The sequence below is a fragment of the Festucalex cinctus genome, chromosome 6 (genome assembly GCF_051991245.1).
Source record: "Festucalex cinctus isolate MCC-2025b chromosome 6, RoL_Fcin_1.0, whole genome shotgun sequence".
Lineage (NCBI taxonomy): Eukaryota > Metazoa > Chordata > Actinopteri > Syngnathiformes > Syngnathidae > Festucalex > Festucalex cinctus.
The window spans coordinates 17,135,783-17,148,520 of record NC_135416.1 but is presented as its reverse complement, the minus strand read 5'-3'; the positions used below and the strand labels follow the sequence as shown (position 1 = coordinate 17,148,520).

The window sequence follows — 12,738 nt, the reverse complement described above, 5'->3', positions numbered from 1 at the left end:
TTGAGAGAAAACAATGTAATTACAAAAAATAATAATAATAATAAACATTTTCCTCATCTGGCCAAAATGATATATCTGGGTTATGTTAATATCATTTAAAAATAATCATTAAGTGTAGAAGAAAAAAGTGCCCTGCGATTGGTTGGCAACCAGTCCAGGGTGTCCCCCGCCTACTGCCCAGAGCCAGCTGAGATAGGCGCCAGCAGCCCCCGCGACCCTTGTGAGGAATAAGCGGTCAAGAAAATGGATGGATGGATGTAGAAGAAAAACATGAAATTTACTTTCCACATCATTCAAGACCCAAATTCCACAAGTAGGAATATTAATAAATCACATTTGACTCACTTTTTATTATAGTACATATACTTTAATAAGTTCAGGTCAAATTAAGTAACAGCATAGATTTATATACAGTGAACTCGCATACTTGCAGTACGGTACCCATATATGCAGTTTTTCCCCCAATATTTTTTGTTTGATTATTCATAGAAAACACATATCAGCATATTTTTGAATAATCTCTTGGGTTAAAAAAAAAAAAACAAAAAACAAAAAAAAACACATTGTCAATTATACGTGGCGTCTTCGCTATTAGCGGTAGAGGAGAAGCTGGAGTTGGCCAACAACTGAGAACCGGCTGGCTTGACACAGTAGACACAACATGATGGAAGATTCCAGCAAAAATGTCCAAAAGGCAGATGAGGTTCCTTGCTGAGTCGATGCCAGAGAAAACAAGGTGAGCCGATAAAAAAGCATGGTGGTTAACTTCTTATAATGCTGCAGAAAGGGTCCGCATTGCTATTAGGTGTGGTGCACGTTGACAAATGATTAACTTGTATCTGCGAGCAGGTCAACAAAGTACAATAGGTCCTGAACTAAAGAGAAACAGTTGTTGTAATAAACTTCTTTTAAAAATCTATGCATGACCTAGTCAAAGTAGAAAATAAAATAAAAACACAAACGTATCCCAGGACTCCACTCTGAAGGACCAAGCCTGATTGAATGTTAGTCCACATCCAGAGATGCTGCGAAGACTGTTTCTAAAGAATTTAAGGTGTCCTCACAATGTAGATGTACAAAGTGCTCAGAACCTTTCATGTAAACCCCAATTGCAGCCAACAGTTGGACCCAGATGAACATAAATTCTGATGCATTTACCCACAAACACCACCCAAATAAAGTACTTCCTTTCAGTTGCTTTTTTGTTGGTAAATCTTCAGCGTCTTATCCCGCTCTCGGTGTCGCTATCCGCTGCTGACAGCTGCTTTCCGCATCATGTCCTCATCTTGGACCGAGAGCTCTGTTAGCTTGCGCCCCAGCCTCTCGTGGAGGTCCAGGTATTTGGCCACGCAGCGGTCCAGGCACACCGACTCGCCCTTCGTCAGCTCCGCCTCTTTGTAATGTGGGGGCACGCACTTTCGGTGGCAGGCGTTGGTCATTCTGGAAAGGAAACATCCATTTGTGGTATTATGGTTTGAGGTTTTGTTTAATTTCATCAGGGCTGATTTTTTACCATTCTACCACAGTATGCATTAAGTGTGATATGCAAAGTACACCTTCAAGTTGCAACTCAAATTATCTTTGCATTAGATATTTGTCATTACAGTTAAGATGTGGTTGTGGTATTAATATATATATATATATATATATATATATATATATATATATATATATATATATATATATATATATATATATATATTTAATCTCATTATTCTTGAAAAAAAATGTTAAGTTAAGAATATGAAGACTTTATTTCAACACTTAAGTTAAAGGTTTTAAAATGAAAGTTTTATGTTTTTGATTGCTATTGTTTACTTTGGTAAGTTTTTACAGACTGAAACAGCTAAATTTAAATAAATACATAATTAAATATCAACAAGTATTTATTTCCGACAGTACTGGTCTTATTTCAATGTATTTATTACAATATATTTTTCAATTTCAATATATCTATTTAATTTTAGCATGTTTGTTCTCCTGTGCTGAATCACCCATCAAACTACTGTCACTAATACAGCACCAATCAAATACTGTAGCTTGTTGCAGGCAGCACAAGATCTTCTGTGAGTTATTCCCATACCGGTGCAGTTTAAGGGAAAGTTATGGATTCAACATTGAATACTTAGGCCAGTATGTTTCATGCACTTCAGGTGTCCTCTGGGAAACTCCAAACCAATAAGCAAGCAATTTCACTCGCTGTGAGACACAATTCTACTGTGGCAGGTAATATGATGATGCGGTCCATTTGCTGTGGTGTAGCACAGGGGAACCCAGTTTGCACACCCTCTTTGGTCTGCTTTGAAAGTCTATAATGCTCAGGTTCTGATATCCCTGTGCCTATATTTTCTGTGTGGTCCAATATGTCTATTACTCACTTGTGCATGAAACATACTAAATGTTAAATCCATAGCCTTTTCTAAAATGTTTGATTACCTCATTATCATAATCGTGTTTGGCAGTAAAGTTGACGACAGCGACAAAATATCCACTTCGTTTTAAATACAACGATTTGCTGGTATTTCGAAAAATGAACTAATGAATGGCCCATTGGCTTTACTGCAGCGTTAAATCTGTGATCCATTACTGCACTATCCCACTTGTGTTCACGTTCGGGTTATTTTGTTGGCGTTGGAGTTTGACATCGCCGTAAACGAAGGGCTACCTGCACAGCAGTGAATAGAAGTGCTGAAAATGCGGACACATCCAAGATTAGAACCACTGTTGATCACTTGCATTTGAAGGGATTCCGCCCACACTTGCCGCAACTACGATAAGCTAAATTTCACGTGTTTACGACAATGCTAAGCAGGAGAAAAGTATGAATGATCAGTGCCACAGCAGCTAGCTCACGTTAGCTTATTCCAACTTTACCGGTTGTACATATCAGCCATCATCTCCACCTCCAGCTCCGCCGCCAGTTGCTGCGCCTTCATGGGATCCATGACTGTGTCGCAGTGCAGTCCAGCCTTTCTGACCCCAAACAAATTGTCGCGATGACCTGTTCCCTCTCACAGTGGCGAAATTCCCTGCCGGTGAGTCTGTGTAACCTTCAACTCCTAAACATACACGTGCAATCTATATCCGTCACCACTTCCGGTGTGAATAAAGTTACATTCAAATCATGTGGAGTAAGGACAGCACGCCCTCTGCTGTGTTGAATACGTACTTTCAGTCTGGAAATACAGTTTAAAAAAAAGAAAAAAGAAAAAAAGAAAGAACACTCGAGGAAACGTGTAAATCAACATTATTATTAATAACATATATTAACGATGATTTTTGAAAACACAGGCTTCAAATAATTTCTTTATATATACAGCATTGTATGCAAAAAGTAATTGATTATAACCAACCACTTTTAAAACAAAACGACTTCAATAACATATGCAACACAAGAAGTAACTTTATAACATGCTTTCGCAGATTAGTAAATGGATCCGCAACTAAAATATGTAAGATTCTTGTGTTGCCATCTTACACAAAACACAGAGAAGGAAAACCAACAGGAGTGATATAAAAGTCTATTCTACAAAGATGGTCACCCAGTTAGACATCTGAAATAGAAGTAAAAGCCAACAAACTACAGAGAGAACATTGGGAATGACCACAAATTATCATACAACAGAAAAAATATGCATGCACACATACAAACGTCAGTTTGTCTCGTCTCCTGTCACGTCAATTTCTCCCTCATCTTCACTTGGTGTAGTATCAGTGTGGATTATGAGCATGCACTGATGTTGCGCGGCGACAGGCATTCTTTCTGGGGAGGAGAGCAGAACGTCTACCTCGATGATCTCTTCTTGGTCGCTATCTGGGCTCTTTGCTGACTCAGTGGCAGCAGACAGGTGTGGACTGATTTGGGGGTTCACGTTGGGCTCCACAGACGTTTCATTTTGCCGGCATGGCTCTCTGTCACGAGGAGAGCAACCTGGGTTGTCATTTTTGGGTGGCATCACAACAGACTTCAACCCTGCAATTCAAAAATTAATAAGCAGTCAATTTCTTTACTGATGACTTCTGTATAAAACAAAGTTAATCTGAAACAGTGTGCACTGCTATTTTAAATTATACAATTGCTCTTAGTGATTGTCAAAAATGGTCAATTTTGACACCTCTATTACAAATCTTGTCTTTGCAAATCATCGTATTCCAGTCTGTTTGTTTGTTTGTTTGTTTGTTTTTTTATGGTTTAACAACGCACCAACTTCTTTGGAATTGGGGTCTGTAGATACAAATTCCTCTGTTATAGTTTTCATTATCACCTTGACTTTCACAATTGAAATAATTGAACACAAGGGAATGCACAACACCAAAAATGTGTCGCAATACCTTGTATGTGGTTCTTCTGGTCCATCTCAGAATGTTGAGCAAATGATTGTTGGATTACGTCAACTGCAGGATGCTCGTCTCGTCTTAAGAAAGCGGACTCCTTTCTAGAAGAGCTCCCTGATCCTTGTTGTAAACCGTCCTTCTCATCTCTTGATTCGTTGAGAATTTGAGAGGGATTCTGATTATCCAAAACGGGGCCTTCTTCCTGAAGCTGAATCATGTCAACGTCTTCATGATCATCTCCATTTAAGCAAGTTTTACCAACGTCTTGACTTTTGCTCAATTTCTTTTCCAAGATGTGGGCCTTCAAAAATGTCTGCAATTCCCTGAAAGCAACCGTGCGTTTGGGCGCTTTGTTATCATCCGCCTTTGCAGCGCTCTCAACACTTTTCAGTGTAACCACCTCCTTTCCTCTTCTTTTCCTCATTTTTGGGCCTTTTACTTTTGTTATATTGCTCTTTTCCAGATCTATCTCTGACAATTCCTCTTCAATCCTCTTCTGATTTTCACTTGATGTGCCTGGAGGGGCAGTGTTTGTAGAAAAAAGTGCGTCAATCGTTTCTGATGTTCTCCCAGGCTTCTGTTTGATGAGACAGGCTTGGTTTGATGCAATAGTAGGTCTCCGGACGTCGTCAGAGTTTGCATCTGTGGTATTTTGAGTGCAGGTGTCGCTTGGTGGCACTTTGGCCGTTTTCAGAACCCCCCTGGTCATGACGCGGGTTTGGCATGTAGGAAAACGTGCTTCCATATTTGTTGATGGTCTCTCCCGTTTCCGCTTGAAGAGACGGGATCGTTTTGATGCAACAGCTGGTCTCTGGACCTCAGAGTTTGCATCTGCGTTACTTTGAGTGCACATGTCGCTCGGTGGCACTTGTGTTGTTTTCAGACAGCCCCTGGGTTTGACGCGGGTTTGGCTTGCAGTCGCCGATTTTGGAGGTCCAGTAGTTCTGGTTCTCTCTTTCCGATGCGTGTTTGTGGTTGACTGTTGATTCTGTTGCCCGACACAAACGGACGGTGATTTGGGGGAACTTTTGGCCATTTGTCTTTCTTTTGCCAGGACATTGTTTTGTGACAAACTAACTGAGCAAATGCTCATGTTTTGCTTATTTTTAATCAAGTTTGAACAAGAGATATCTTGTGGATTATCAACACAAACTTTCATTTTTTTAGGGGCTACAGCATCATCCATAGAAACATCTTTTCTATGGACTAAAGTTCGCTTTATATTTTGGGGATAACACTTCCTTTCAGCAGCAGTTGGATAAACTCCGGCTATGTTTCTCATACAAGGCCATGCGCGGTTCCAGGTTTGCTGTGGTTCATATTCCAGCTGTCTGAGGCATTGCATTGGCCAACAGTTCCTATGTGTCTTCAATAAAGGTGGCCGTTTATCTTCTCCATGAACAAGTGGAAAAGCTAGTAATTCAGACTGTTCTGGGAGCAAGGGTCTTGCACAGCGGGACAACTGATGATTACTAGTGATCGGGTCATCGATTCCTAGCGAAGTGAACGGCTCGATCGGAGAGAGGCATCTAGGAAGCCGCAAATCGCTCCACCAAGGTGGTGAACGCGAAGACATGGACTGCATCTCTTGGAATGGTGGATGTTGTCGATCACGGTGGCTCCGGCGAGCTGTTTGGTCCACTGATCTCACAGATGGACAATCCTGAGGTTGCTGTGGGATTTTCGCACCACTAGGATCAACAAGTGGTGCACGTTTACGGTTGACCTGGTTCTGAGCTGTAGACAAAAAAACACCAACACATTTATAAACTAGACTAAGTGCAATTTCTGCAGAAATTGCATGGGAATCCTGAATGCGAAGATTTGAATGCATGTGGAATGCTGACGAAGTAAATTGAGAGATAAATTATGAAATTATGAACTCCTACTTACTGGGCAATGCACTTTACCAACTGTGAAGTGCGCAGTATCAGTCACCTGGTAATGACGCTTAAGTTATATGTACTGAAGTGGGCGTGGACAATGATACTTAGAAAAAGTTGAATGTCCGTCTCATTGAAAATGAATGGGGAAAAGTTGATATTAAAAATTAAATTGTGCAAATACTTTAAGTAATTTGGACTCAGACAATATATATCCCGGGAGGTGTGGATTTTTGAAGCTAGTTGAAATGTGAACATTGAACAATGAAATGTGAATGCTTCAGCATTCTCACAATAATAAAAAAGCTAAATAAAAAAGCTCCCTTTGTGGTTGTGAGATATGAAGTGAACAAAATGTTTGGGCAGCTACAAAAACACCTAAGTCTTAAGAAAAAAACTGGAAACGCATGCATCCAAATACATGTGCATGTTGTTACATGGGCACTTGGTTTCACAATGTTCTGGTGATATTGACGCTCAGGTGAAGGGGCCGCTGAAAGTGTCTTACTTTGCCCTGTGTCACGCTCCGGAACTCCCAAGTCCGGCAGAATGTTCAGACCCATCATGATGTCCTCCAACAACTTCTCTATCTGCTCATCAGAATCTTCTGCAAGGCCGTGAGGCTGTTGAACAGGGTCCGATTGGAGCGCTCCATTTTGGTGCGGAGCAGGGCAATCATTGTAGTGAGGTAATGGTTCAGATGTTGTATTGGGATGGGGCGGAAGTTTAGTGGAGTTGCCGGGTTCAGTTTGTGTAACGTGGGTATGTGATGTCTGAGCTGCAGGTCGGTGGGACTCCTACAAAGAGATAATCATCAATAAGACCTAATATATGCAGAAATGCCTCATCGGGGAAAAAATACAGATAATTTCAAGATGCATCGATAGTCGGTAATTGAATCAAATTGTGGCCAAGAAAGTTACAGTGAGGTTATGTTGCATAATGCAGTACAATGATGTCATATTGAAACACTTTACTGGTAACTGCTTTCACTTTGTGACAACCACCAGATGGAGCAGTTGGAAGAAATAAGGAAATACAAAGTTAAAAGGAAGATGAGATGGTGGGAACAAGGTCATTTTAAACAGATACTTGAGTCATTGAGCCATTTTCAACAATAAGAAGATAACATTTTGGCTGTGTCCGAATGTGCACCCGACTCCCTATATAGTGCCTTACTGAGGGGTCACGCCATTTTGTAGGGGTGTAGGAATGTCAAGGGAGCAAAAATGTAGGCCACTCAAAATTACCCACAATGCACTCTAAAATGTATTGAACATAGATGCTCACTCAACCGGGTTGATATAGACCACAATGCATTGCAAGTATGGAAAAAAAATTGTGTGACTGACAGTTTTTACTGCTGAAAATGACTCAATAAGTCAAGTACTGTATCCCTTTAACAAGCAAACAAGGCTTCTTCTAAAAGTCAATATTGTATGAACCTAGAGCAAAGACTCATGGGAAATAACTGAGTTCCGCAGGCTGGCAAAGTCAGCATTGCTTAAAATTTAGCGCTGACAGGCTCACTGCATCCACATATTTGCAAAATAAGATTTAAGGCTGAAGAAGAACCTGTTAGTTAGCTGCTGTTCACTAGTTTTGTTTCACTTGGTCTGGCGCTGCAGTTAAGGATCCCAGGCCTTCCCATCCGGCTGTTTGCTTTTGTAAACAAATACAGTACATGAGTGTTTTGATGCTGGTAGGAACCTGTCCTTACCATTGTGAGTCTAAACAGGGATGGGCAAATTCGGTCATTGAGGGCCTGAGTCCTGCAGGTTTTGGAGGTTTCCCTCTTCCAACACAAGCTGATTGCAATAAACAGGATCGTTATCAGACTTATGCAGAGCTTGTTGATGAGCTCATCATATCATCTGTGTTAGAGAAGGGAAACATCCAAAACCTGCAGGACTCTGGCCCTCGAGCACCGAGTGTGCCCACCCCTGGTCTACAATCACATCCATATATTAAGGGATAAAACCTACTCTTGTGAATTAGAATCAATGCTTTTCGTGAAAGGTTCAGAGGCTGAAAGTAACCTAGTGAGTCTCTCTTACATACCTGAGAAAAAGGAGCAAACCCCGACGCTGCCTCATCCTCATCCTGAATAGTCACAACTTCCCATAATTTTTCTTTTGTCCTCCTCCTCAACTTGACCTGCAAAGCAGAATATCACAGTGCTTTATTTTTCCTGACTCAAGATGAGGATAAAAAGGTGTGAGGAAGTCCCCATACACAAGCCATGTGTGTGATTGTGGTTTGTCGGCCATTATAGGGTACCATTACGGCGTGTATGTTTTTAAGTCACACCTTTTGTGACCCTGAAATCCTGAAAAGATGTGTTCCTCTTATGATACAGTGAACATCAAGTACCGTAAATCTCTCTTGTCTGGCAGAAACTATGCGTAGTGTGGGTGATAATTTTAGTATTGGGTAACAGAAACTGTTATTACACTAAAACGTGCAGTTGTGCTTGAAAGTGTACATACCCTCAGGGTTTGTAAACTTATGAGCACAAATGTAAATGTACAAAAGCTAAACGTTGCTTAATGATACAAAAATGTGACGAATCGTCACCAAATTTCACATGCACATCTCTACTCATGTCAACTTGAACCTCTGAAAATATCAAAACAATCGCCACAGTATTTGGGATATTATGGGCATTAAGCATTTTCCCCCCACACACAAGACACAGGTATTGCAACGTTTCCTATTACCTACTGGATTATTTACCTTAATAGAAACTGATGCCGACTCCATCAGTTTCATCTTGGTCATGTTCTTCTTTGCTACATTGGCAATTGCAGGCATCATCACTGTTGAATTGGGATGTTTATCTTCTGGCATCTTCTTTACTTTATCTCTGCTTGTCTTGCTACTGTCCTTTGTTTGAGTCATAACATTAGTACTGCCAGTAGAATCAGAACATCCCTGCTGAGGGCTCTGAGAGAAGTTAGCGTCATTGTTGGAACTACAGGTCTGAGTGCTGAAAGCTTCGCCATTTAACATTGGATTTGTCACAGAAGCAGAGAGTTGATGTGAGCTAGACTTACACACATCTAATGGTACTTTTTGGGGTTGAAATGTGATGTGCTCTGGGGTTACAGGTTGAGTTTGATTTTCTAATGGAGTTTGTGTCCCTGTGGATACACAACTTCTCTTCTCCAATGGATGATGTGCATCTTTCCTTCCTGGTATCTCATGTTGAACTTGTGCATCTTTCATTATCTTGCATTTAGAACTCTCTCTGCCAGCAACTTTTAATGTGCAACATTTACTGCAACTCCCAACCTGATTCTCCTGGGGTTGCATCTCCTTTGTCGCCTCACTTCTCTGTCTTTCTATAAGGGGTGTTATCCCAAATTTCTGGACAGCATCCATCACATCCTTGTCTTCCACAATTCCTTTTACCTCCAACTCCCCTGAGTATAGTAGACCAACCAGCTTCAACAGGGTGTGGGCCTTCAAAGACTGAAACTGGAGCTTTCGTTTTTGCCCAGGAGGAGGAGATGGTGTGGCTGACAGCTTTTGAGACAAGTAAGGGCTAAGAGCCGCTAGAACACAGCTATGAGTGGGCACCGAGATACCTGAACAAGACAAAGATGGATAGCTAAAGCATTATAGTTCATTTGAAAGATTCTTTACCCTATGAGCCTCACCCTCAGTTTGCAAAAGTGTATCACAGAACTGGGCGCTGTTTTGTTGTCTCTGGAGCTCTCCAAGAAGCTTCATCTCATAACCCCTCAGCTGGTAGTGCTGCATCTGCATGTTTCTGTTGGCATTGGGAGTAATGGAGGGTTGTTTGCAAACATAAAACCAGTCTTCTACTTGCTAATTTGGGGCCTCTTTTAATTTTGAAACAATAAAATGGTATAAGCGTGTGTAAATTGAGATTGAAACATTGCCCTCCATTCTGAACAGGCGGCAGCGCTTAAAAGTACGACCGTTGGCCCACGTGGTTTTAGTGTAAAATATGAAAAATTAACCTTATTGGTATTATTCATTTTTCTCACGATCTAAGTGACAATTAGCCGTGCATTGTCTCGATATGAAACGACAATACTACCTTGCAAAACTTTAGGCCCTCTTGCTAATAGCTAACGCATAGTTTCGTGAAAAAGTCTACTGATTAAATTGAACGCTGTTGACAAGTTGAATGTTATCCCGACACAAAGCTAAGCGCAGCTAGCACTCGAAAGCGTGACTTACCAAAATGTTAGTCACTCGTGCTTTTTTTCCACACAATGTAGGTCGAGCCGAAATTGTAGCTTGTGTTTCGAAAATAACAATTTATGTTCAATATCTCTGTTGCTGGGTTCTGAGTTAAGCGTCCGCAAAGTGACCATGGCGCCACAGTTAGTGTGGACAGCAGTGGCAATTAGCGATGACGTCATAGCAGAAGACTCCAGGCACACGGTTGCCGAAGCTAGAAGTTGTTTGAATTGTAAATTGACTGCTTGGTTTTGTCTCTGCATTGTTTGTTTGTTTAAAAAAAAAAAAAAAAAAAAAAGTTCCATAACTGCAAAACGAATTACTGTACTGTATACACAGTGTAAACCAATCCAGGCTGAAATATAATTTCCTTTTTTTTTTTTATTACAACAATATATTGCAAGTTACATAAGTCATTCATAAACAAGAATGTGCAACTTTAAGAGCCAAGGCAGAAATGATAAAGTGTAGTTTTTAATCAGTTTTCAACCAATAACAGATGTAGAAATGGAACATTTTTAAGCTTCTATTTAAGACAATTATTTTCAATCTAACAAAAACCGATTGCATATGCGTTCACCCAGAGAACCCAAAACAATTAAACCCAAATCAATATTAAAAAAAATACATAAAGCCATAAAATTAACAAATATTCTCTTGTATATATATTTATATCGTATAAATGTGCTTTTATTTTTTTTTCCTCCTCTACCCAACAGAAAATTTCTGGTCTACGCCTTCTTATACAAACCAACACAACCCCATGCGATTTGCAATTCTTTTAGTCAGTCCTCCATTCAAGGCAACTTGAAAATTAGGCAGTTGGCATGAAAAAATAAAAACAAAGATAAACAAAACATCACCTCGTGCTTTTTTTTTTTTTAATTATCTACATCTTAATTTTTCACTAGTGTGTGTTGTCCTCTACAGAATAAGCACAGAACTTGAGAATGTGGGCAAAAAAGGACAACTTTCTTCTCCCAATGTGCTGTTCTGTATACTTAAAGGCAGGCAGGCGATGCGTTTGTGGCGCACATATACGGAACACATGAGTTTTGTTTTCGAATCACATTTACAAAAATGAATTCCTACTGAAAAACTGCTGTATTCCGTTTACTCGTAGAACACAAAACTCCAGTATTCCATATACTTAGATGGTGGTTGACAAGCCACATGATGATTTGCCACACCCATCATACCTGTCCTGAGTAATCAAGGCACTCCAGTTGGCCCACACAATCACTGTTAAAACAGTACAGCATTACACATTCAGATTATGGACTTGCCCGCATCCCACTGAGGGATGAACGTTTGCGACTCTAGAATGTTGATTTCACGTCAGGGTTCATTCAAGGTAAGAACATTTAGAGAACATTAGGAAACGCAACGGCCTAGAACAAACCCTGACATGAAATCAGCATTCGTTAGCTTCACAAACGTTCACCCCTCAGTGGGATGTGGGTTAAGAAAATGCCTCTGCTGAATCACAAATGTAAGGAGCTTTGCGGTAGCGCAATCTATCAGATGTCACAGGTGAAAACTGATCTCTGTCAGTAAATCTTAAATCAAAACCTACACCCCTTTATATTGATATCAAATACAAAAACTGCAGCATGCCCATGCATATTAGCGATGGACCTTCACAAAGAAAAACATTGTACAAAAAGCTTCTTTTAAGTTGTTAAGAGGAGAATTCAGCAATGGCAGTTTTCGCGGCGGCATTGTCATTTGGCACATGTACACGTCATACGGCACAAAAGCAAAAACAGGAACAACCACTACAAAACACAAATGTCACCCAATCAACAGTTTTTCTATGATAAATCTTTCTGTAGACATCACCCATGAAAGAAGGGAGGAATTAAGCAAGCCCTCAACTTCTTTTAAACATAATCATGAACAATTTCCCCCATACGAGCCAAACTTCAATAGAACATTAGTGTTTTCCAGGCAAGTTGTAGTGTAGTTAAGCAGAATAATGTAAAGTAAAAGAACAATCTTGTTGTCATAGAGCCACATCACTTTTCCAGTTTTTATGGAGTTTCATTGGCTTGTCAGCTGCAAAAGGAGGACTGCCAAGAGGAAATAAAGGCGATGCAAAAGCATGAGGAGGACAGAGGAGAGTAAGAAAACGGTGGTGGTTTGTCCCATCGGTAGTGTTCTGGTCCCTCTTTGTCAGTTCAGCATGGGCAGTGGGCAGGAGGATGTCGTTTTGTGATGCAGACGATCAGTTTTTCTGGAAAGAAAATAAGGATGCAATAATTAAATCTTTTTCCCCGAAGGAATCCTTCAAAAACAGCAAACA

At 40.4% G+C, this 12,738-nt stretch overlaps 3 protein-coding genes across 10 annotated transcripts in view; all 3 read right to left on the bottom strand.

Moving 5' to 3' along the window:
* Window positions 1–330: 330 nt before the first annotated feature.
* Window positions 331–3,091, bottom strand: timm10 (translocase of inner mitochondrial membrane 10 homolog (yeast)). Its single transcript, XM_077524265.1, has 2 exons — window positions 2,875–3,091; window positions 331–1,440 (listed from the first exon to the last, which is right to left on the bottom strand). Exons 1-2 carry the CDS (start codon window positions 2,943–2,945, stop codon window positions 1,245–1,247), a joined length of 267 nt encoding a protein of 88 aa, XP_077380391.1. The 5' UTR covers window positions 2,946–3,091; the 3' UTR covers window positions 331–1,244.
* A 141-nt stretch (window positions 3,092–3,232) lies between these two features.
* Window positions 3,233–10,622, bottom strand: LOC144021392 (uncharacterized). The gene is made up of 7 exons (XM_077525637.1): window positions 10,431–10,622; window positions 9,881–9,993; window positions 8,955–9,808; window positions 8,280–8,375; window positions 6,727–7,015; window positions 4,333–6,072; window positions 3,233–3,973 (listed from the first exon to the last, which is right to left on the bottom strand). The coding sequence occupies exons 2-7, from the start codon at window positions 9,987–9,989 to the stop codon at window positions 3,654–3,656; spliced, it is 3,408 nt and encodes a 1,135-aa protein (XP_077381763.1). The 5' UTR covers window positions 9,990–9,993; window positions 10,431–10,622; the 3' UTR covers window positions 3,233–3,653.
* Window positions 10,623–10,891: 269 nt separating this feature from the next.
* ctnnd1 (catenin (cadherin-associated protein), delta 1) overlaps window positions 10,892–12,738 on the bottom strand; it is a 43,700-nt gene continuing 41,853 nt past the window's right edge. For all 8 annotated transcript variants that reach the window (XM_077525420.1, XM_077525422.1, XM_077525418.1 and 5 more), the window contains one exon: window positions 10,892–12,669. In XM_077525420.1, coding sequence (XP_077381546.1) covers window positions 12,614–12,669 — 56 coding nt within the window. In that variant the 3' untranslated portion in view covers window positions 10,892–12,613. The remainder of the gene's footprint in view (window positions 12,670–12,738) is intronic.

Bases quoted from the DNA above. Each gene is read 5' to 3' on its own strand.
- LOC144021392 (XM_077525637.1), bottom strand. From the start codon at position 9,989: ATGCAGATGCAGCACTACCAGCTGAGGGGTTATGAGATGAAGCTTCTT. The intron at 9,809-9,880 runs GTGAGGCTCATA...TGTCTTGTTCAG, and splicing joins TACACTTTTGCAAACTGAGG to GTATCTCGGTGCCCACTCAT. The intron at 8,376-8,954 runs GTAAATAATCCA...TCTGCTTTGCAG, and splicing joins CGGCATCAGTTTCTATTAAG to GTCAAGTTGAGGAGGAGGAC.
- timm10 (XM_077524265.1), bottom strand. From the start codon at position 2,945: ATGGATCCCATGAAGGCGCAGCAACTGGCGGCGGAGCTGGAGGTGGAG. The intron at 1,441-2,874 runs GTAAAGTTGGAA...TTTCCTTTCCAG, and splicing joins ATGGCTGATATGTACAACCG to AATGACCAACGCCTGCCACC.